General features: G+C 38.0%; 1 protein-coding gene across 1 annotated transcript; it reads left to right on the forward strand.

Annotated features, from left to right (window-relative positions):
* The first annotated feature begins 11,664 nt into the window (after nt 1–11,664).
* On the forward strand, nt 11,665–22,503 carry smim12 (small integral membrane protein 12). Its single transcript, XM_028819347.2, has 2 exons — nt 11,665–11,750; nt 21,469–22,503. The coding sequence occupies exon 2, from the start codon at nt 21,533–21,535 to the stop codon at nt 21,806–21,808; it is 276 nt and encodes a 91-aa protein (XP_028675180.1). The 5' UTR covers nt 11,665–11,750; nt 21,469–21,532; the 3' UTR covers nt 21,809–22,503.
* Nucleotides 22,504–23,102: the final 599 nt, after the last annotated feature.

The raw sequence follows: 23,102 nt of genomic DNA on the forward strand, positions 1-23,102 counted from the left end.
AAGTTTCCCTGATTCGCTTAGTGAGTGAGGTGTCCAGGTGCAGTTCAGCTAGATACTCGAAATAGCTCAACTTTTCCCTTTTTTAGCATCAGAATCTAGGAAAAGGTATTTTGGTGCTGTTAACAAATTAGGCTATTAGTGTTGAATCCTAATATCTATCCTAATAACTGCTTTAAAACCATTTTATATCTAGATAAGAGTGTGTTTTGTTCAGCATTATTAATATGCAAAAAGGGAACAATTTGTAGTAGAAATACAGTTGATAAACCAACAATTGTGGTAAAAGTGTTTTGCTGCTAGTGGATTCACATGGTAAATGGAGGAAAACTGAGGGTAATACCCTAAATCTAGTTGACAATACAAATGGAACATCACTTATCATTGTCATTTTTGCAAGTGATCAGTGTTCCTCTAAGCATTCAGTTAATGGCATGATGCCCATTTCAACTGCACTGTGGCACAATGAAAAGTGCAGCTATATGATAGCTCCACAAAACTAGGATTACATTGTAATGTGATATCAGTTTTTGTGGAGTTTGCATGATCTATTTGTGTTTGTGAGAGATCTTCTTCATGGTGCTCTGCTCTGGTGTTCCTCCCTGATCCCAAAGACGTAGCTTAATTGTGCATTGTAATGGGCTGATATCCCATTCATGATTGTTGCTGCTTTATGCCTGATGTTGCCTGAATAGGACCTGGCCTCTCATGCCCCAGAATTAAATTAGGTAGTTTAATTAATTCATGGAAGCAAATCTGCAACTAACAAGTGGGTGTCTGTTTTCCATAACCTATTACACTGTGAATTTTTCTTCTCCTCTCACATTATTTTTTTTCTAAGACTCTGTAAAGCACGTTGAGCATGGGAAATGCACTATAAAAATAAAATGTATTATTATTATGATTATTACTTAATCTGCACATATGTAGTGTAGTGATATTCAAGGTTACAACATTCTAAATTCCCTAGACCACAATATCACTAGAAAACATCTTTAGGAACTTATATTGATTTCATAGGCCAATCAAGAGATATAATCCCATTGACTTTCCCAATATTACACCTTAGGTCATCTCCCAGTGATCTGCATCCAGTTAACATCCTGTGGAATCAAGGGAACACCCCAACTACATGCCCAAATTATTTCAATTAGCTCCAGTCAGTCTGGAGAAGCAGCTTTTCTAATGAAGCAGGGATGAGTCATTCTTGATAATCAGAAAACACCTTTCTGCATTTGCAAATGGAAACAAACACTCTTATCTTCTCATCTAAAAGCCAGCATCAATATCTTTCATGCAATGCTAAATAGGAAAGTTAACCAAATTTTTAGTGCCTTAAACTTTTCTGGATGGATCTCATCCACTCTTGGGGAACTTTTCAGCTACCACTTTGACTTCAGTCACCAAAATTGATCCAGCCTGACCTGGTATTCCCAAAGCTTAGTGCGATTACATGCATGCACAAAACTAGAATAAGGCGAGTAACCCGGTTAAGGCACAAACCTGGTTTCTTCTAAACGTCCGTATACATGCACAAGCACGTTTCTGGGGCCTCATGTATAGAATTCACATTAAAACATGGTGTACAGACAAAACTAGAAATGTGCTAAGCACAAGAAATTCAGATGCATAAAATTGTGTGTAAGCAAAGTTCTACACACTTTTCCTTTATAAATCCCAATCAACCTGAATTTTAATGCACTTACACGTGCCTATACAGCCCCAACTGACTCCTCCCAGAATTTCGCTTATTTGAATTTGTAAATAAGTATAAATAGCCCCATCCATTCAGTGTTTTGTTAAAAGACGATGGCAAAAGCATGTATGAAGAAAAAGAATGTTAGCAAATATGAAATGAAAATCCTGCTCAGTGAATTGGAGGCAAGGAAAAACATACAAAAAGCGCACAGTGTGGCAAATGTACTCAACAGTTCAAGTTCAGAAAGTCTCACATTGCCTGAAATAAAAAAGAAGAGATCAGATATCAAAATCAACGTGAAAAGGCAAGTCACAACCCATTGTCAGCGTGTCATACGGAAGCATATTGGGGCCACAGAGGAGAAAAAATTTGGACACAGTGAAGGAAAAAAGGTCTATGTCAAGATTAAAGTTGAAATGTTGAATTTAATCTCAAAATGTTGACTTTAATCTCATCGTTTATTTGTGTCATTAAAGTAGAACATTGTAAACTTCATTTTAAAATCGATGTTTAATTTACTAGAATTCCTCAAATCCCATTGTAACTAAAGTAGCACGTTAAACTCTTCATATTCTAAGTGTTCCCCAACCCAGTTGTTAATTGCTAAGTGTTTCTTAAATAGGCTTTCTATTATGCTGACAGGAGCACGCAGGCAGTGATCGCCACACAGAATACATTATATTGCTGATATTATAACTCTCTGAACATTTTAGAATAAGATGTATACTTGATATCATTTTCATGATGAAATGCAATAAAGCATGTATTAAACATGTGGCAACACGATAGCGATGCTGTGCCAGTCCCAACAAGCATCAAGTGCGAGGCAGGAACAATCCCAGGAGGGGGCGCCAACTCATTGCAGGGTGAATACTACCACACACATACACTAGCAGCGTCTATTTAGCATCACCAAATCCCCCATCCTGCATGCCTTTAGAAGGGAACCAAAGCACACCCAGGAAATCCACCAGGAAAACATTCAAACTCCAGGCAGGGAACACCTGGGTCATGACCTCCCTTACTACGAGGCAGCAACACTTGCACACAAGTTTAATTATTAACAGCATGTATTATTTAAATGAAGTTAGCAGTTCATCTGTAAAATATAACATACATACTTGAATGCATTTCATCATAAAAATGATATCAATTATACATCCTAATATTCTAACAGCACACAGCTCCTAAAGCATAGCTCTTGAAAATCTAACTCGACTTAGAACCCAGTCATCATCATCTGTAAATACAGACTCTCTTCTAATTCTTCCATTTGCGATGTCTTCTAACAATGCTAAAGCAGCCATAGTAGTTGGAATAGTTTGGCCGTTTTGTGCACCTTTATATGGTTACAGATTGTGGCACTGAGGGTTCTCATGGAGCACAAACGTGGATATCAGCAGAGTTTTTTTGCAGCCTTTGTCGATTTTCTTAAAGTGTTCGACTCAGTTGATTGAGCTGCCCTGTGGGACATCCTGAGACTTTGTGGGATCCCCTCAAGGTTGCTGGATATCATGGCTGGCCTGTCCTGTACTGGGAGTGCTATGCAGAGTGGAGGCAGAACCTCTGCGCTTTTCCCAACTGATTCTGGGGTTAGTCAGGAGTGTGTTCTTGCTCCTACTCTGTTCAGTGTTTGCATTGACTGGGCAAGGTTGTGCTGTGGGGCATCTGTTGGCGAAAAAAGATTCACTGATCTAGACTTTGCCGACAACGCTCTGATCTTCACAGAGTCAATGGAGGCTCTGACTGGGGTTCTCGAGAGACTGAACAAGGAGTCTGAGTATCTGGGCTTGTGAGTGTCCTGGATAAAAACCAAGATCCAAACCTTTAATGACCTATTAGGCACAGCCATCAGCAGTGTGTCTGTTTGCGGAGAGAGTGTCAACCTTGTTGAGAGGTTTACTTACCTCGGCAGTGACATTCATGTTGCTGGTGACTCTTCCTATGAAGTCAGTAGACGAATTGGGAGAGCATGGGGTGGTCATGAGGCCACTGGAAAGGGGTGAGTGGTGCTCCTGAAATCTATGCTAAAGGTCAAAGGTCCAAGTCTTTAGAGTCCTGGTGCTTCCTGTCTTGCTATATGGTTGTGAGACATGGATGCTATCCAGTGATGAAGACTGGACTCCTTTGGTACTGTGTCTCTTTGAAGAATCCTTGGGTACCGCTGGTTTGACTTTGTGTCGAATGACCGGTTGCTCATGGAGTCCCGAATGAGGCACATTACCTGCATTGTGAGGGAGCGTCAGTTATGGCACTACATCCATGTGGCCCGATACCTGAGGGTGATCTGGCTCGTAGGATCCTCATTGTTGAGGACCCGAGTGGCTGGAGCAGGCCAAGGGGACACCCACGTAAAACCTGGCTGTGGCAGATATTGGATCATTTACGGAAGGTGGGACTGGATGCGTGTCTGGGGATACTAACCAAGCTGTTTTGTTGTGTAGTGGGTGTGTCAATGTGTGGAGTTGTTTGTCATGTGGGGGGTGCAGCAATGCACTGTGCCAATGCATTCTTCCCAACCTGACCTGACCTGTTACTGGACTGAACTCCACTCGGCAGATTCTTTTCTGCTTGGCTTTGCAATTGAATCCTACAAAGGACCATCTTACTTGTACGTGTACTCCTTGCTAATGCTAACAGAATAATAATACACAAGTATTTTTACTTTTAATAAAATATGTATTATGTTAGGCTAGTCGTTACTATAAAATTAATCAGACAACTTTACGCATGTTAATTTTAACATGTTACCTGAAACACTGTTACCAAGATCATGTCGCTGAATCAGAACTGTACCTTCAACTCGTCAATATTAAATCAGCGATTTATGAAATATTGAGACAGTTTATTTCAACCAGGAGGAGGAATGATGTGACCACCTGAACATTTCTCTCAGGAAATTATCTTGTGGACGCTTCTTCCTGTGACTACTGAAAGTGTGTGTGAATGTTAAAACCAGTGTAACATTCTGTGACTTTTTGTTATGAAGTATGTCAGATTTACTGATGTCACCGCTGCGCCATATCAAATTACAAAATCAAAAATCTCAGCCTATGTTACATTTGGCTCCTTCTCCCGACAGCCAGATAGCGTGCTGCCTAATGGAACCAGTGATGTACAGGTGTAGTGTTTGTAGCTGTGGTGTATTCAGCTGCCGTCTCTGCATTCTTTTTACTTCTTTCCATTCTGTTTTATTACATAAAATACAAAACATCAGACAGACGCACTTCTATTTGTAAAGTTCAGAAGATATACAGTATCCTTATGAGCATTCATTGGTTGTCAGCTCTCATTCACACAGAGCCCACCCCATGACTAAAGACAAAATCAGACATGTTTGATTTTATCAGAGTGAGTCTCAGGGCATGTCAATTTACTTCACGGAAGCACGCTTTCAGTTGCCACCGTCTCACTAAGATTATGTAAATGAAGGCTACAACTGAAAATCGCTGGAAAAGCCTCATAATGTGACATGGCCTTAAGCTACCATGAATGTCTTTACAATGTGAAAGGAAAACCCATACAAATACAGGGAACAAACTCCACACAGACTGCAATCAACCATTGGATTTAAATCATGCATGCTGGATCTGTGAGTCAGCAACATTAATTACTGTGCCACTGTACAAACCAAGAGCAAACAATATAATATTAAACATTCAAAGGTTCTGCAAAATAATCTTCCAGTCATCCATTATCAAGCATGTTTAGTTCAATTCAAGCCACAGTGTAACAGAGACAATACTAAGAACATCAGACACAAGGCAAGAATCATCCCAGGAGGGATTGCTGGTCCATCACAGATCCTTCTCACACACAAATACACCCACAGTTGCTAACTTTGGTCCAGGTTAGATTTGACAGTTAACCTAAAATGCATGTTTTTTGTTTTTTGCACGTAGGTGACAAATATGAAGGAAAATATAACATACAAATTCCATACAGTGAGTCAGCCATGATTTGAACCCAGTACTGTGAGGCAGCAGTGCAAACCTCTGGCACATTGTATAACCTGTGAATGCCATAGAGGATGGATTGGCATCCCAACCGGGATGGAGGGTGATTCTTTGGGTGGAGGCGTAACCTGGTTGGGATGGTTTTCAATTCTTATCCCAGTTGAGGTGAAAGGATAATAAATGGACTGGCAGAGACACTGTGTCAAGAACAATTCATCCCCAAGTACGAGAGGTAGCAGTACTGCTCATATTGGTCTCAGTTTTGGATACCCACACCCTGTAGGGATCCTTGAGCACTGCCAGAGTGCGCTGCTGGGAGAGGATCTCTGTTTTGTGCCACTGGAAGTACCCCCAGATCCAGCATAAAAGGAGGCATCTCACCTTACTTGGAGAGTGAAGAGAACAATGCTTGCTAAGGAGGTGTGGAAGACAGATAAGCATTTTGTTATATTGCACTGTGCTGGACTGAGTTAAAGAGATTGTTATGGTACTGTTATAAAATAAAATCACTTTATTTTAATTTTTTTTTTTTAACCTGGGACTGTGTCTTTAGCAACTGTTGTCTGGTATTTGGGACTCTGAGGCACCCACTAGTGGTTACACATCCTTCAGTTAATTGATACAATAAAAATGAGGAGCAGCAATTGACATTCACAGATCCCTTTAATGCACTTCATCATCATGGGGGGCAGAGCACTAAATGATGGTTTAAAAAAGCACATTGTTGTCAAATACCAAGGAGAGCTAGAAAATAAATACCAGTGCATCCAGAAAGTATTCACAGCGCATCATGTTTTCCACATTTTGTTATTTTACAGCCTTATTCCCAAATGGATTAAATTGATTTTTTTCCTCAGAATTCTACACACAACACCCCATAATGACAACATGAAAAAAGTTTACTTGAGATTTTTGCAAAGTTATTAAAAATAAAAAAATCGAGAAAGCAAATGTCCATAAATATTCACAGCCTTTGCCATGAAGCTCAAAATTGAGCTCAGGTGCATCCTGTTTCCTCTGATCATCCTTGAGATGTTTCTGCAGCTTAATTGGAGTCCACCTGTGGTAAATTCAGTTGATTGGACATGATTTGGAAAGGCACACACCTGTCTATATAAGGTCCCATAGTTGACAGTTCACGTCGGAGCACAAACCAAGCATGAAGTCAAAGGAATTGTCTGTAGACCTCCAAGACAGAATTGTCTTGAGGCACAAATCTGGGGAAGGTTACAGAAAATTTCTGCTGCTTTGAAGGTCCCAATGAGCACAGTGGCCTCCATCATCTGTAAGTGGAAGAAGTTCGAAACCACCAGGACTCTTCCTAGAGCTGGCCGGCCATCTAAACTGAGCAATCGGGGGAGAAGGGCCTTAGTCAGGGAGGTGACCAAGAACCCGATGGTCACTCTGTCAGAGCTCCAGAGGTCCTCTGTGGAGAGAGGAGAACCTTCCAGAAGGACAACCATCTCTGCAACAATCCACCAATCAGGCCTATATGGTAGAGTGGCCAGACAGAAGCCACTCCTTAGTAAAAGGCACATGGCAGCCCGCCTGGAGTTTGCCAAAAGGCACCTGAAGGACTCTCAGACCATGAGAAAGAAAATTCTCTGGTCTGATGAGACAAAAATTGAACTCTTTGGTGTGAATGCCAGGCGTCACGTTTGGAGGAAACCTGGCACCATCCCTACAGTGAAGCATGGTGGTGGCAGCATCATGCAGTGGGGATGTTTTTCAGCGGCAGGAACTGGGAGACTAGTCAGGATAAAGGAAAGATGACTGCAGCAATGTACAGAGACATCCTGGATGAAAACCTGCTCCAGAGCGCTCTTGACCTCAGACTGGGGCGACGGTTCATCTTTCAGCGGAACAACGACTTGAGAAGACTTGAATCTGATTGAACATCTCTGGAGAGATCTTAAAATGGCTGTGCACCGACGCTTCCCATCCAACCTGATGGAGCTTGAGAGGTGCTGCAAAGAGGAATGGGCGAAACTGGCCAAGGATAGGTGTGCCAAGCTTGTGGCATCATATTCAAAAAGACTTGAGGCTAGAATTGCTGCCAAAGGTGCATCGACAAAGTATTGAGCAAAAGCTGTGAATACTTATGTACATGTGATTTCTCAGTTTTTTTATTTTTAATAAATTTGCAAAAACCTCAAGTAAACTTTTTTCACGTTGTCATTATGGGGTGTTGTGTGTAAAATTCTGAGGAAAAAAATGAATTTAATCCATCTTGGAATAAGGCTGTAACATAACAAAATGTGGAAAAAGTGATGCGCTGTGAATACTTTCTGGATGCACTGTATGAGAAATGGTAAAAGTAAATAAGTAAAATGAACCTTAGAAGTCAAACACAGTAAGAATATAAAATTATAAATAAAGGTACCTTTTACAAATGTAATTTGTTCATGTTATTCGCAATCATAAAGTACAGTATGCTGAAATTAAAACACAAATTCCAAATGGAATTTCTTTAACATTTTTGCCCATAAATCTCTTAATGCATCAAACAGAGTATCAATGAAAAAGAGACAAATAAAAATTCTAACCTCAAATCCCAGCTATCCTGTCATTAACTAATAGCATTCTGCAGTACACTTTAGCACAGGTAAACAATTTTGATGGAACTCTATGAAATCTGAAACATACTGTTTAGTATTTTCACAAGATTACATAACATATGGCAAATCATTATTAGCACAGCTTGAAAACTATAACTGAAAAGATCATAATGAAAAAGCCAAAGGGGGCAGTGGTTCTTTAAATGGCATTAATTCGTCAAGATAACTGGAGCTTCATGAACTAACCTAGCAAGGAGGTTCCAGAGTGTGAAACCCACAAAACTGAAGTGAAATGTTGCCAATATTTGCTTTGGAATAGTAAAAGAATAACAATGGAAGAGCACAACTATTCTACAGGTTATGAGCAGTGTGAATAAGCATTTTGGAATGTTGGAACAAACAGCATTATAAGTTAATAGTTTTGAAGATGACCCTCAAATTATACAGAAAACCAGTGTAAACTAGGCAGCTGAGGAACAATGTGATAACAGCATTTCATTTGATTTAAGACTTCAGCAGTAAGATGTTGAATGTATTGAGTGGGAGTGATGGGTTTAGCTTCAGTCCTTGTTTTTAATATTAGCATGCTAAGCTGGCACTCCATAATGGACCAAGAAGGTGCAGAAATTGCATGCATTGAATTAATCTTTTTATTCTAATTGTATGAGGAGTTTGGTGACTTTAGTTTGGTTTGAGGGTGGGCAACCCTTCGAGAACAGGGCTATATAAACATAATTTATTATTATTATTATTATTATTATTAAAGGATACATTTTGGTATTTTTCATTGTATATATGCATGTGCTATGTGAAATTGTGTTCTAAGGTTAAGCCTTTCTATAAAAAAATATCTTGCCTGCACTGGATCTTTACAATGGGGCATGGGGAACCACTGGAAAATTAAACCCCAAAAGATTTACAGATTAAGCAGCAAAAGTTATGAAATAAGAAAAAATGCCTTCCATGTTTCCAATACATGTTTGTGACAGCAAAAGGAAACTGACATTATTAAACTATTAAACTATATAAATATGTGTGTGATTGCAGGGTGTGGATCAAAAACTGTCTTGGGAATATTAGGTATATTTTTAAGCTTTTAATTTCCAGTGGCGCCCCACCATGCCCCATAGCCTTCATTGTAAAGTGGCAGTGCAGGAATTATATTTTTTTTTTTCAATTTGTAGAAAGAAGTTAACACAAGAACACAGTTTTGCACGACAAATGCATGTGTGTGATGTGTGGGAGAAGATCCTGAGAGATGAGCTGAAACGTGCATGAGGGGATTGGGTCGAGTGAACATGTTGTGGGCTTGCTGGCCATCAGGATCTGAGACACTTCCTCGTGAGAAAGTGGAGTGAAGTGATGAAGCTGGGTAGCACAGGTCGGTTGAGAGTGGGTGGGCAACTTGTCAGTCTGAGGGAAGGAACTACGGATAGTAGCAACCTTATCCTCAAAGAATGTAGCAAAGTCCTCTGGTGAGAGAGCTGGGGAGACAGAAGGAGATGGTGGTTTAAGCAGTGAAGAAAAAGTGGCAAAAAGTTTGCGAGGGTTGGATATGGATTCATCAAACTTGGTTCTGTAGAAGGAAGATTTGGCAGAAGTTAGGTCAGTAGCAAACTTTGATAAGAGAGATTGAAAAGAAAGGAGGTCACTGTTATGATGCGTTTTCCTCCATCTTCTTTCTGCTGCTCTTAGTTGTCTGCGGTTGTTTCGTAGTGTCTCCGACAGCCACGGGGTCGGAGGAGAAGTACGTTTTGGCCTGGAAGACAAAGCGCAGAGTTGATTAAAAGAGTTGTGGAGAGAGGAAAGAAGACTGTTGGTAGCAGACTCAACAGTTGCTGTGCTTGGTTCAGCACAGTTAGGGGGAGATAAGGATGATAGGACAGCTGAGGAGAGAGAAGAGGGAGAAAGAGAATTGAGATTTCTGCGGGTAGTCATGGGGGTAGAAGGTGGTTGAGAAGAGTAAGTCAGAAGAGGAAGTCTGAAGGACAGAAGATGGTGGTCAGAGACATGTAGAGGAGTAGACAATATATTGAACATAGGAAGTGATCTGAATGATACCAGGTCAAGAGTGTTGCCAGCTTTATGGGTTGGAGGAGAGTCACCAAGAGATAGACCAAAGGACGACAGAAGCATCACAAGTCCACTGGTGTGTATTCCGTCTCTTGGAAGGTTGAAATCACCGAGGAGCAAGAGAGGAGACTCATCATCTGGGAAGGAGCTCAGAAGGAAATCAAGCTCATCGATGAAGTTTCCTGGAGGGCCTGGAGGACGATAAAGAACAACAATGTGGAGTTTTGTTGGATGTGTGACAGTGACAGAGTGGAATTCAAAGGAGGAGAAGTTGAGATGGCGAAGATTAGGTGAAAAACGCCACTGACGAGATAAAAGCAAACCTGTACCCCCACCTCTGCCTGAAGTACGAGGAGAGTGAGAGAAGGAAAAGGTAGAGGCGAGAGCAGCCGGAGTAGTTGTGTCCTCAGGTGTGATCCAGGTTTCTGTGAGGGCCAAGAAGTGGAATGACTGGAGGGATGCCAGTCCAGAGATGAAATCAGCCTTCTTGATGCAAGATTGGCAGTTCCATAAACATAACATAACATTTTTTGAAAGAATGTCAACTTGGATTTTTGAGAATTATCCACAGTATAAAATATTGAAAATAACATAAAATATCAACATCTGAGACGCTGAGTCTATTACTTCGCTCATGGGCAGTGATATTGTTGTTTTTGGGAGCGGCTGGCAATCTGTTTGCTCCTGCTTTCACATCCACAATTCACTTCATACCCAGACTGACATGCATGCCCAAAGTTACAATCATGCTATGTCTGTCCTTATTATCGGTTCAGTTCAAATTAACAGATGTCCTGTGGAGGGTTCCATACATCCTTAAAAATAAAGGTGCAAAAGTAGATTTTCAGAGTGATGGCACAACCCTCTGCATGAAAGTTTCAGAAAACAAATTACCGTGAATAGATGATAAAAGATTTGTCAAATGAAGGGTTCATGGCTTTCAAAGGAACTCTTGTTCAGCTTTTCTTGATTTGTTAATCTCCTCCTAGGTAACTTACTGTGCCACAAAGAATTCTGTTTTGTCCGTTTTTAATAAGTTTTGAAACTTTTTTGAAAACATGTTTTTTCTTTCTTAATATGGGATACTGAGTGTAGATTGATGGGCAAAAATGGCTAATGTTTCCATTATAATGAAATATACAATACAATAAAGTGTACAGAAAGTGAAGGGGTCAGAATACTTCGTGAAACCATTACAGTTGAAAACGTATGATAAAACACATCCAGATAACTGCCAGCAAGTAAACCTTGAGAATCCCTAACTATTTTTCAGCACATCGAGTCGCTGTTGATCTGCAGATCTTTAACAATGTTCGCTAGTTGATATTGGCAGCGGAAGATGACCAATGAAATGTCGGAACTTTGTCGCAGTGGACCAATCCGACGAATCGTGAGGCGGGACATGCAGTGGGAAACAGGAAGTCGACGGTCGGCATGTCTCTGTGGCTCGTGTGGAAATGAGACAAGGTGAGAGGGAAGTTGGTTGTGTAGATACTGTATTTCGCAGTATTAAATTCACATGTGTAAATTGGTTTATTTCGTATATTTCATAATGTTTGGTTACTTATTATCAGATAATGTTTTGTTTCCTTGTGATTGAATACGAGTGAAGTTGTGTCACCAGACAGATACAAGTGGACTTTAAATTCATGGAACGATTCCCAGTATGCTACCCTTTTTCCCCTTGTGATTTCGATTAGTTTGTTCCACTTAATCTAAACAATGAACATTTGTATATATCATAACCGCATTTTACCATTGACGTTTCTAATTTAAATGCTTAAACCCAGCATTGCTCAGTTTATTGCCCTCAGGTTTTAAATGAGGCCTCATTATTCTTAATTAATATCATAGCTCTCCCGGGCAGCGACTCACGTTTGAAATGCGTTGGAATTTTTTTTTTAAGTACAGATTTTATTCTTATTTTTATTTTACATACGTGTAAATGTATTAGTTTTTAAGTTAGTTTATCGCCAATTTATCTTAATTTGCACGTACTAGATGTATTCACTGGCGTTTTATGCTAAGTAACAGAAAAATACTTTTTAGAAAAGTAACACTAAAAATAAACATATCAGTGCCATATGATTTAGTGAATAACAAGTTTTTTCAAGATTTAATTGATCACAAACACTTTAATGCTGATTTTGTAACAGCACACATTTCATACACGGTTTATCTGAAAATCACTTCGTCAGGTTTGTGACATTTGCTTAGATGAAATTTATGACTGCGTCAGTTTATGGAGAAAAAATTAGCTTGAGCACTTACTGAAGAGTAATTTAACTGACAAATCAAATTTCAAAAGTAACAGCTCCTGATGCTTTAATCCGCTAGGTTTCTCCCTCTCTGTTTACATTTATCCCATCTTTTAAGTTTGCATTTGTAAATCAAACTTGTCATTTGGAGGTTAATTTATTTCAGAACTTCTATAAAAGAGCATGTGTTGCGTTGTTTTTACGGTTCTTTACAATTGGGATTTATTTCATTGCATTTTCCTGTCTACTAATCCAGGATTATCCTTTGAATTGAACTAATCTAGTTACACCTAATTGAAGACTGTATTCCATTCAAATATACATTTGCTCCTTCAGATTTGCGTATTTGACCTTTGTGGTTTTGCTTGTTTGTCAGTTTTCCATGATGAATAAAATGAGAATATTGTTTTGGGCTACTAATGATTTTGATAATCGATTAATCTGGCAATTATTTTGTCGATTGATCGATGAAATTAAACACGTAAAGTACATGAAATGGAACTTTTCACCAAATGAACAGGTTTGCATGAAATTATCAGAAATGTATTCTTTAAAAAATGAACTTCTTGCAGGTATTTTAAACAGAATATAGGATTTTATACATTTATGTAATAATACATTGAAAATAAATAGAAATAAATTGTAGCACTTCTGGCTCCAGTTGTGCAATGAATACACACACACACACACACAATTTCCTTAGAAACAAAATATTTTTCAATAAATTACCTAAACTTGCAATATGGCTTATCTAGTCAGAATTACACTAAATACACACTTCAAAATTAAACATTAAGTTAATAAGTTTGTTTTTTTTTTCCAGTTTCTGTAAAAGAGATGGTTTACTGCCAATGCATCTTGTAAATATCTTACCATTACAGTATTCCACCACTGAAGAATCTGTTCCACCATCATGACTATATTTATTTATTTATTGTATTTCAAAAGTAATGTTTGAAATTAGTTCAGCACATTAAACATTGTTGTCATATGTTGGGGAAATGTCCACACTATTTTCTTTTTGTAGCAAAGCAAGTTGTTTCATTTGTGTGAAATTCCGTTCTTCCTTTGCTATGTAATATGCCCAGTTTATTTTTCATTCATCATTTTTTCAATCTGGAAACCTTTTACCACTGCAGATTCTTTAGCGCATCTGCTTACAGCCAAGACACTTTCGTAGCTTGCTACTTGTCATTTATTGTTGGGAGTGTGCTGTTAGATTTTCACGTTTGAAATTGTGAGATCCTGACACAACATCTGCTTTACTGGCTAAACTAGGCTCGCTTCAGTAGTACTTGCACATTATCACGTCTTCCTCCAGACTGTATAAAAGCCAGTTGAAGTCCGATAGCTAAATAGTCTGGAACTTGCACTTTTCACTTGGATTGAGCGATATTCTGCTGCACTCTTACTGAGTTTTTGATTTCCTTACAAGACAAAAAAAAAAAAAAAAGATTTCTGTGTGTAAAGGGACTTGCGTTTCTTCTCTTCCATTTTTTGGAAACACACTGTAACATTACAAGCGTGTAATGCAGCACTATAATTTAGCTAAGTGACAGTGTCAAAACACAAAACAAATACCCAAATATGGCAAGTGAAAATCTCTCTGTTTACTAGCTAGTGGCTAATGACACATTTTTTAAATTACCTATCATGAAATTCTGTCATCTATGCTGGTATTTTATTTGCATTGTAGGAGTGTGGACAATGATTAGAATTATTCTTCACTTCAAACTGAAGGTCATGTTATTATGCTTAGCCTAGCACACAATGCCTCATGTATTTTTATCACATAACACTGAAGTAACTTTCAGCTTACGGGGATGAAGGCAAGTCTTCCTCCTCCATAGACCCTGGAACTGTATGTTTCCTAGTGAAATATTTGTGCATCTCTGTTGTGCAACTTACAAACGTTTTTTTGCTTTGAAAGTAAATGCTCCCATACTCTAGAAATCTTAGGTCGCACTGTCTTTTCTGTCACTTGCTTACTGTCTACCCTTTTAGAAATGCGTTCACAGCTGAATGAAGTAGTGACATAATTGTGCAGCACAAAGTGGTCAGCCTAATGATGTAATTAACTAATCAATGAAAGCGATCATTGTCAACATTTTTAGTAATCGATTATTATCAATTATGACAATTAGTTGTTGCAGCCCTAATATTTTTGGAACTTGTTGAAACATTGCAGAACCTTGCAGCTGCCACACAAAACTGAAAGTGATTTCTTTCACATGTGATAATCATATAGTAAATGTGTTATATAAGATTTGTTAATGTAAGTGCTTACTATATGTTTAATGTTAAAAGTTATTTTTGATAAAAAAAGAACTGTGGAATCTACACCAGCTACCTTCTTCCTTCACTGCTCCCTTAGTTGTTCAGCAGATCCTAATATTTCTTCCTAGCTGGTCTGCACTCCACGCTCTCTGTTTCTCTCATTTCTACCAGAAACCTGCAGAGATTTCTAGCCATCCTTCTCACCCCTCTCAAGCACATGCTCACTTCTTGATATCCTTTCTCCCAATTTCTTTTTATCCTTTTTTTACCTGCCCTTTTCCTTTTTTCCATGAGGCCAAGACCAGCTGACAAGTGCACTCACCACGCAAATGTGAAGGGGTCACCTGTATATGCTTTTAATATATTCTTATATTGTCTAGGCTCCAGAAGCCCTACAGACAGTACAAATTAAGTATTTGTGGGTGCTCCGTTTTCATCCTGTAGTCCAAACTTGGGTTAAGTGAATAGACAATGCTAAATTGGTCCTGTGATGGACTGCCACCCTATTCTTGCTTTTTGCCTTGTGTTTGCTGAAATTATCTCCAGCTTCCATGTGACCTTACTTTGGATATAGCAGGATTAGAAAATGCATGGATGGATTTATTTTCAGCAAAGAAGTACAGTACAGTGGAACTTCGGTTCACGACCATAATTCGTTCCAAAACTCTGGTCGTAAACCGATTTGGTCATGAACCGAAGCAATTTCCCCCATAGGATTGTATGTAAATACAATTAATCCGTTCCAGACCGTACGAACTGTATGTAAATATATATATTTTTAAGCACAAATATAGTTAATTATACCATAGAATGCATAAACTAAATGTAAAAACATTGAATAACACTGAGAAAACCTTGAACAACAGAGAAAACTAACACTGCAATAGTTTGCGCTATAGTGCTAGGAACCGCTCGCTAAAAACACTTTTTTTTTTAAATGAGTTTTAAGCACAGGGGAAAAAATGAACATTTGAAAAATCCATAATTTAATAAACCACCAAGAAAAGTAACTTTGCAACAATGCAGGCTACGAACCCATCACTGTAAACAGAACTGAAAACAAAAGCAAGCCTTCTCTACCTTATGCGTCCCTCCCTCTCTTGCTCGCTCACTCTCTCTCTCTCGCGCGCGCCTGTGTGTGTGTGTCTCTCTTTTGCGAGCCTGGAGCGCCTGTGTATGTGTCTCTTTAGCGGCCTCTTTTTTTTGTGTGTGCGTGCCTCTCTCTCTCTCGCACTGCCTGTGTGTGTGTGTGGCGCTGTCTTGCTCGCTGCACAGGAAATGCACAGGAGAGACTGAACATGTACAAACCGAAAGGGAACCGGGCTTGTTCGTATACTGAGTGTGTGGTCGTGAACCGAGGCAAAAGCTTGCCGAACTTTTTGGTTGTAAACCGATTTGTACGTGTACCGAGACGTTCGTGAACCGAGGTTCCACTGTATTCTGTTTTAACTAACTGTATGCCTCTTTGGTTATTTGCTTCAGTTAATCCTTTATTTGCCACTTCATTAGAAATAAAAATAGAGATATGCCTTTTGCTTCCATCTAGTATTATCTGAACCACTCTGTCTGGTCAAAACGTGGAAGATTTGAAACATGTTTTTTTTTTTTTTGGGAGTGAACACCTGGAGCAGCTAAATTAATCATGGTTGTAGATTAGCAACTTAGATTTGAACTTGCCTTGATTTTTTTTACCACTGTAGCACTCCTATGTGGAGTTTCGAGATTTTTTTTTTCTCTCTCTCTCATGTCATAAAAACATACAGGTTAGATTATTTGATGACTCTATATGGCCACTTATGAGTAAGTGTGGATTTGTACAATGTTGGTTCCAACCTCACTCCTAGCACACCTGGATGGATCATTGGATAAATTGCAAAGGTTCCAGTGCTTTGTGTGGTTCTTTATTAAAAACTTTAATTGCCCTTGTTTCTAACTCCTTTTTTCAGATGTGTAACACTACAAGTTAAAATAATTGCAAGTCACAGCTGATTGGAAAGGTGTTTTGCCACAATAAAATTCTGCAGCCATCTTAACTGTGGTATCTTAATGGGACTGGTCCTGGTACGCATTGATTAGGCAAAAATGAATCTCACTTATTCTCTAGAAATTCAGTGAAATTCCAGTACTTGCTTTTATAGTTATTTGTATTCATGCAGACTTGTGAAACAAGAAACACTATAAACCAGTTGTTCCAAAACCTTTTCCGTGTTATACGGATGTAGAAAATGCTTGATTTATGTTTGCTTCCCCTACAAATGTATTGTCACCTTTGAAGATGAAGTTAAATTTCTGATTTTTGCACCACATACAGTACTGCAGGTGAACAAATTGAACTAAAAGTGCTTTTAACTTGGTGCCTAAATTTTAAATATAAATTTAACAATTACATTTTGCAATTTACCTTTATAAATTTCAGTAATCTTGTAAATATGTACTCCATGAAGCTTAGACACTCAGTTAACGATCTGGGGGTTGTGGTATCCAGCGAAGCATCAGCCATGCCGAGCAAATGACACACTATCAATAATCATGGGAGCTTAGCAGTGCAACACAGTCAACGAGCTTTGTCCAACAAAAACACCTGCACTGCAGTTCCAAAACAGATGCACCACATGGTTAAAGTTAGAGCTGTACTGCCAGGACCACCAGCAGGAGAGATGTTGCCTCTAATTTAGCACACCTTGCCTTTCTACTGATCATTGCAAGTTCAAATTCCATTCTGTTTTTTAATATAAAAAAAAAGCTATTTGCCTTTATGAATGCTCCACGGGCAGCAAAGAACCCGCAAGAATGCAGATTTTTACACTTCATTCACAGGTGACAATTGCATGCTCAGTGCTCAATTCTTAGAAACCGAGTGTTCAATTCATAGAACAGGAGAACTAACTAATAAATGACAGCACACTGTAACACACCGATTGCAGCACGATAAAATCTGACAACATACCTCACTCATTTTTGGCAAATCAGAGCACAGCCTTCCTCTTTGTCGCACCCCTTGAAATGCCATTTTGCACTTCCTTGGGATGGGGACACCCCAGGTTGGGAACCCCTGCCATAAACCGTATATTGTAGTACACTAAGTTAATCTTTGGCATTTTACAAAATCAGCCTTTCAGGTTCCAACATTTGATCACTCATTCATTTCTTTTTAATGTTTTTTGACATGTTTGATACTTGTAGAAAATATCAAATTGGAGAGATACTAGATTATAAAAAAAAACTATGAGATCTCCATCTCAGTCTGAGACAAGGACTGTGACTGTAGAATTTCTTTCCAGGCAAATTAATCAGATTCCAAACTACTTTTTGGCCTTTTTAGAAGTGTTTGTTGCTTTTTTAAATAATTGCAATTTGTAATAAGACTTAAATATCACAGGAACAAACATCTCACCTACTAATATGGTCTAATGTACTTTTTTTTTATTATTATTATTATGAAGTATCTATTTTCATATGTCTTTTAAAGAATCTGTAGAAATTAAAGGGCCAGGCATTACCAACATGTTCTGGTCCAAATACTAGAATCTACAATATTAGAAAGATACGATGTGACAGAATGAAAGCACTAAGAATCTAATTAAATAATAATTTTTCATTAAGAGCAAGGTTTGGCTTCTGATTAAGAGATTGGTTTGAATGAATAACTGTAGACACTGAGGCCGTCCAGCACTGAAACTGAGAACACTTTACCTATAGAATCATATCAGTACCTGTCTTGGTCTATTTGGGCACAAAATGACTTACAGTAAATGACTTTTGCATGCATTTCAAGATCCAGAACCTGAGTAACAGCCTCATTACATTTGTTTTCCAGTTTCAAGCAGGAATACCGCACAAGGCATAACTTGTTTTCAGCAAATATCATTGAGGGGTTGATTGCATTCTTTCTTACATGAAAGAAAAGATATGAAGGAAATTTTACTGTGCTGATTGTTTTTTTTTTTTTTTTTGTTTTTTTGTTTTTGGATTCCACCCTCTCAAGAATTTTATGCCACACATGGTGCTGGTTTCATCCAGCTTCTTTAATACTTATTCAGTGTAAATCTAAGTTTCCAGGTGGTGTTGAAATTAACGTCAGTCTTGCCAGAGAGGGCGATTAAAACATTGAGCAATAATGCTACTATATAACTGAATGGACCTAACCCAGTCAGTGACTGCAACATTACCATTATCACCATTCTGTATGCAAAGGAACTAAGCGAATGTTAACATTCAAGTGGTTTGTTCTATTCTCAATGCCTCTTAATCCATTTCATGATGGCAAGAAATCATATACTTTGTCAGCAGTCCTAGACAGGGCACTATTTTCTAGCAGTTTTGGAAACCTTTCAGGAAAAAATGGGAGCTTCAGTCTGGTCTCAGTGCAAAAAGATAACATCAGCAAACAAAATATTTTTGTGGAATTTGAACATTTCATTAAAGACATGCACAAAGAAAATGGCATAAATATGATTTTCTGCATAAACCATCATCATAGATACCAGAAAGATTGAAGCAGAGGGAAAGTATAACATAGTATGAGGATTTGTAAAACGTTGCTCATTGGTAGAAGAAAATACAAATATGAATGCTTTGCTCCCTATTTGGAGTTACTCACAGAAGTGTTTAGTTTATTTATTCATGTTTATATTTTTGCTTTGCACCCTCCCCCACCATAACCTGTCATCTATGGGGAGGAGCAGAAGCTTTAGATTCATCAAAAATTTCGATCTCCAGTTTTCTACGTTTTAGGGTCCCCTGATACCACCAAAAACATCGATATCTTGATGATGGGTGTGTGTCACAGTTTCTTGAGGACGGTCTACAACTAAAACGGCTGAATGGAAAACTAGCGAACTTGAAAATTAAGCCTGTTATGAGATGACGATGTGCTGATTAATTTTCGAGCCAAATCGTGTAAGAGAAAGAGGCACTCTAGAGGAACCTTCAAATACCATAAGCCTGCAGTTAATTATGAATTCTTCTCATCATAATGGCCTATTTTATGATCAGAAAGATTGGCATCAGAGTAGTAAATAATTACTGAAATCTTATTGAATAGTTTGTGTAACTCAGTTCCTAGGACACAAAGCCTACTAACGCTTAATGTCCAAATTTTTTAGAACTGACTTGCTAAATAGCAGTTGGATAAGTGTCATAACTAGATTTGCAAGAGTTTATGCTCGTTCTTTTCAAACTCTGCAAGTACTGTACAGTGAAGGGTCAGATGTTTTTATATCAGTTTTTGATTTAAATTTGCAAAAGATGAATGTTAATTGTGTGAAAGTACAGAATCTCATTGTCTACCCCTAACTGATGTGAATTTCCCTGCAGTTCTCTAGTTAATAATTACAAAATTGATAACTAGATGCCTCCTTGGTTAAACAGTTTATATTTCCAGGAGTAGTAAGAATAAAACTGATCCTGAAAGAAAAGAAAAGGTTATGTGGTCATTGTAGTTTTCTGTAAGCAAAACAGTGGCAGTAGTGTTCAGAACAAGGTAATTATGTGTTAAAAGCTTGATAGGTTTTCATTCAACAAACACCTAATTAAAGTATGATTAAAACTCAGCATATGAAATGGGATGGTGGTTTCATATTCTTTCAGTGTTTTAAAATAAGGGGTCTGGAGTCTGTGTGGGTTAGAAGGTGTCAGGCCTTCACAAACCCCACTTATACACACATCAACATTCAAACTGGACCAGTTTAGAAATGTCAGTTAATAAACATATGCTTTGAATGTGTGACGAAACCCCTTACGGATATGCAAAAACCATTCACACTCTACTTGGATATGCAGTATAATGGAAGAATCAAACTTTAAGCCTCAGTCAAGAGTGAATATAAGTTTTCTTTCAGAGGATAATGGAATTACTTAGGATCAGGAGGAAGACTTTCAGTGCCTTCGATTCCTCTTGAATAGTGCTGGAAATATTACAATATGTAGTTCTGTTCTTCATTTATTTACTTTGTGGGGTTAACAGTTTTCAAGCACTGATGTCATTGAAAAATGTTAGCCTATCCATGGCAGATATGAATCCAAGAGCAGTTGTGGTTTAGAGCAAATTAATTGCAGCATCTGCATGAAACATAAGGTTATCTAAGAAAATTGGGCATCCAAATAGCTGCACCAAAAAGACCTGTACAGTAAAAGTCAATTCCTGTTGAGCCAGCATAATTTTTTCTGTTATTTCAGCACTGCATTGTTGTCAGGGCTGAGGTCAAGGAAAACAAGTGCAGAGGAAACACTATTATCAGCATTTATGCTGCGTCATTCTTAACAAATGATTACTTGTTAAAGGTTACAACAGTTGACCAGAAATAATCTGGTTTGATTTTAAGTAAAAATTACAAAATAATGATTATTTGACTTTTTTAGTATATAAGTAATTCTGACAAACATTGAATATAAGTAAACAGAGATTAATTGTGTGGACATTGCATGAGTTACAATATCAGCAAGGTAATTTCTAAAATGAGGAAAATTGTCCTTTAAGCAAAATGTAAGGTCTTCTGTTTTGTGAAAGTGATTACCAAAAGAGGTTACAAAAGATTATTTAAAGTATTGCTGGTGTGTCTTTCTAGGTATTTTTAATACATAGTATTCTCCATGTGCAATTAAATATGAAAACTCTAATGGCTTACTTTTGGTTTCTTTTCATTTTACAGGAATCACCCAATTTAAAATCCCATCATAAAGCCAGCACTTTATCCAGTCTGATCTCCTGATGCCATGTGGCCAGTGATCTGGACAGCTGTTCGCACTTATGCCCCTTATGTTACATTCCCGGTTGCCTTAGTTGTAGGCACAGTGGGCTATCACCTTGAGTGGTTTATCCGAGGCAGTCCATCCTTACCTAAAGAGGAAAAGAGCATTTCAGAGTTGAGAGAGGATCGCAGACTGGAGGAACTAAATGGAAGTGATGTCACACAGGTCAGGAGCCTGAAAGACAAACTGGAATTTGCCCCCAGAGCTGTGCTGAACCGCAACAGACCAGAGAAAAGTTAAAACAATAGGAAAATATCATTAATGTATATTTGTATATTAATTGATGATGATGGAAAGTGATAAATGACTTATTTTACAAAACCTTATGCATTTATACAATGCAAATAGATATTATTCAGACACCATGGTATAGTGCTTTTTTTAAAAAAATAAACTGTTACATACTGTTAATCAGGATGATTTCATTTACCAAAGATGGAATGAAGAAAATGAGAGAGTACTGTGTCATTCCTGTGGTGAGAACCATGTCCACATTAAGATTTTCTTTCTGCAAATCTTATTACAATTTAATTCAGGCAATCATTTTGAAAAAAAATACAATTTCTCAAGCCACACTTGTGTTTTTCAGTTTATCCTATCCTGATTCAAACTAAATGTTAACATTTTATTATACGTTTTTTGGTTCCTTAAATTATTTCCTATTGAAAATAAAGATGATTAGGGTGATTGATGTTAGTGTTTCATAATGAACTTGTTGCCTGATTGGTCTTTTTTCAGAATTCTCTTGACTATTTGCCCTTTTCTTTTTTGGGTTAGTTGAAAGTGTGTTGTAAGCATGACTTAAACTGTTTCCTACATGATCTAAAATAGTCTGACTTGATGAATAGCACAGAAGGCTTAAATAAGTTCATGCATTTTTCTGAAATCAGTGTTGTGTTGACCACTAGCTAAATAAAGACTACTGAAATATTCAGCACCTTGTTAGGAGTTGGAATGCATTTCTTAATGTTTTTTATGGATGTGAGATTTATATATAGCATCTTAAAATGTACTACTTCTGGAATTGTTTGTTGAAACAAAAAAATTAAGCAAGTCTGCTATTTGTATATGGGGTTCTGACTAGAGACGGCATTTTCTGAATTTGTCTTCCACAAAAGTTTTTGTAGTTCATTTTCTGGTGCACTTGCAGCCAGGGTCCATTATAGCTAGTTTAATCTACTGTACTCTATACAATGTCTGTATGTTTTCTTCCTTCAAAATGCCTGGGAGTGTGTGAGTCTGTTGTACACACACTTTGCATGTATGGATTTGTATTGGCACTGTATGCTTGTGGATTCAGCCCCATCTCTTAGATTGCATTTGTGATGTTTAAGAGATCTGTTTCACCAGTGGCTAGTCACTTAAATTTAACTGCATGCTAACACACTGCACCAAAGTGATTGCCCTCAGAATGTGGAGACTTAGAAGAGCCATGGGAATGCTTGGTAATTCAGTTACTCCCACTGCCAGGTCCTTTTGTATTTACAAGTATGTATGAAGAGTACATCAACAAAGAGAGTTATTTAACGGGTGA

The sequence above is a fragment of the Erpetoichthys calabaricus genome, chromosome 14, assembly GCF_900747795.2.
Source record: "Erpetoichthys calabaricus chromosome 14, fErpCal1.3, whole genome shotgun sequence".
NCBI classification, from domain to species: Eukaryota; Metazoa; Chordata; class Cladistia; order Polypteriformes; family Polypteridae; genus Erpetoichthys; species Erpetoichthys calabaricus.

Bases quoted from the DNA above. Each gene is read 5' to 3' on its own strand.
- smim12 (XM_028819347.2), top strand. From the start codon at position 21,533: ATGTGGCCAGTGATCTGGACAGCTGTTCGCACTTATGCCCCTTATGTT.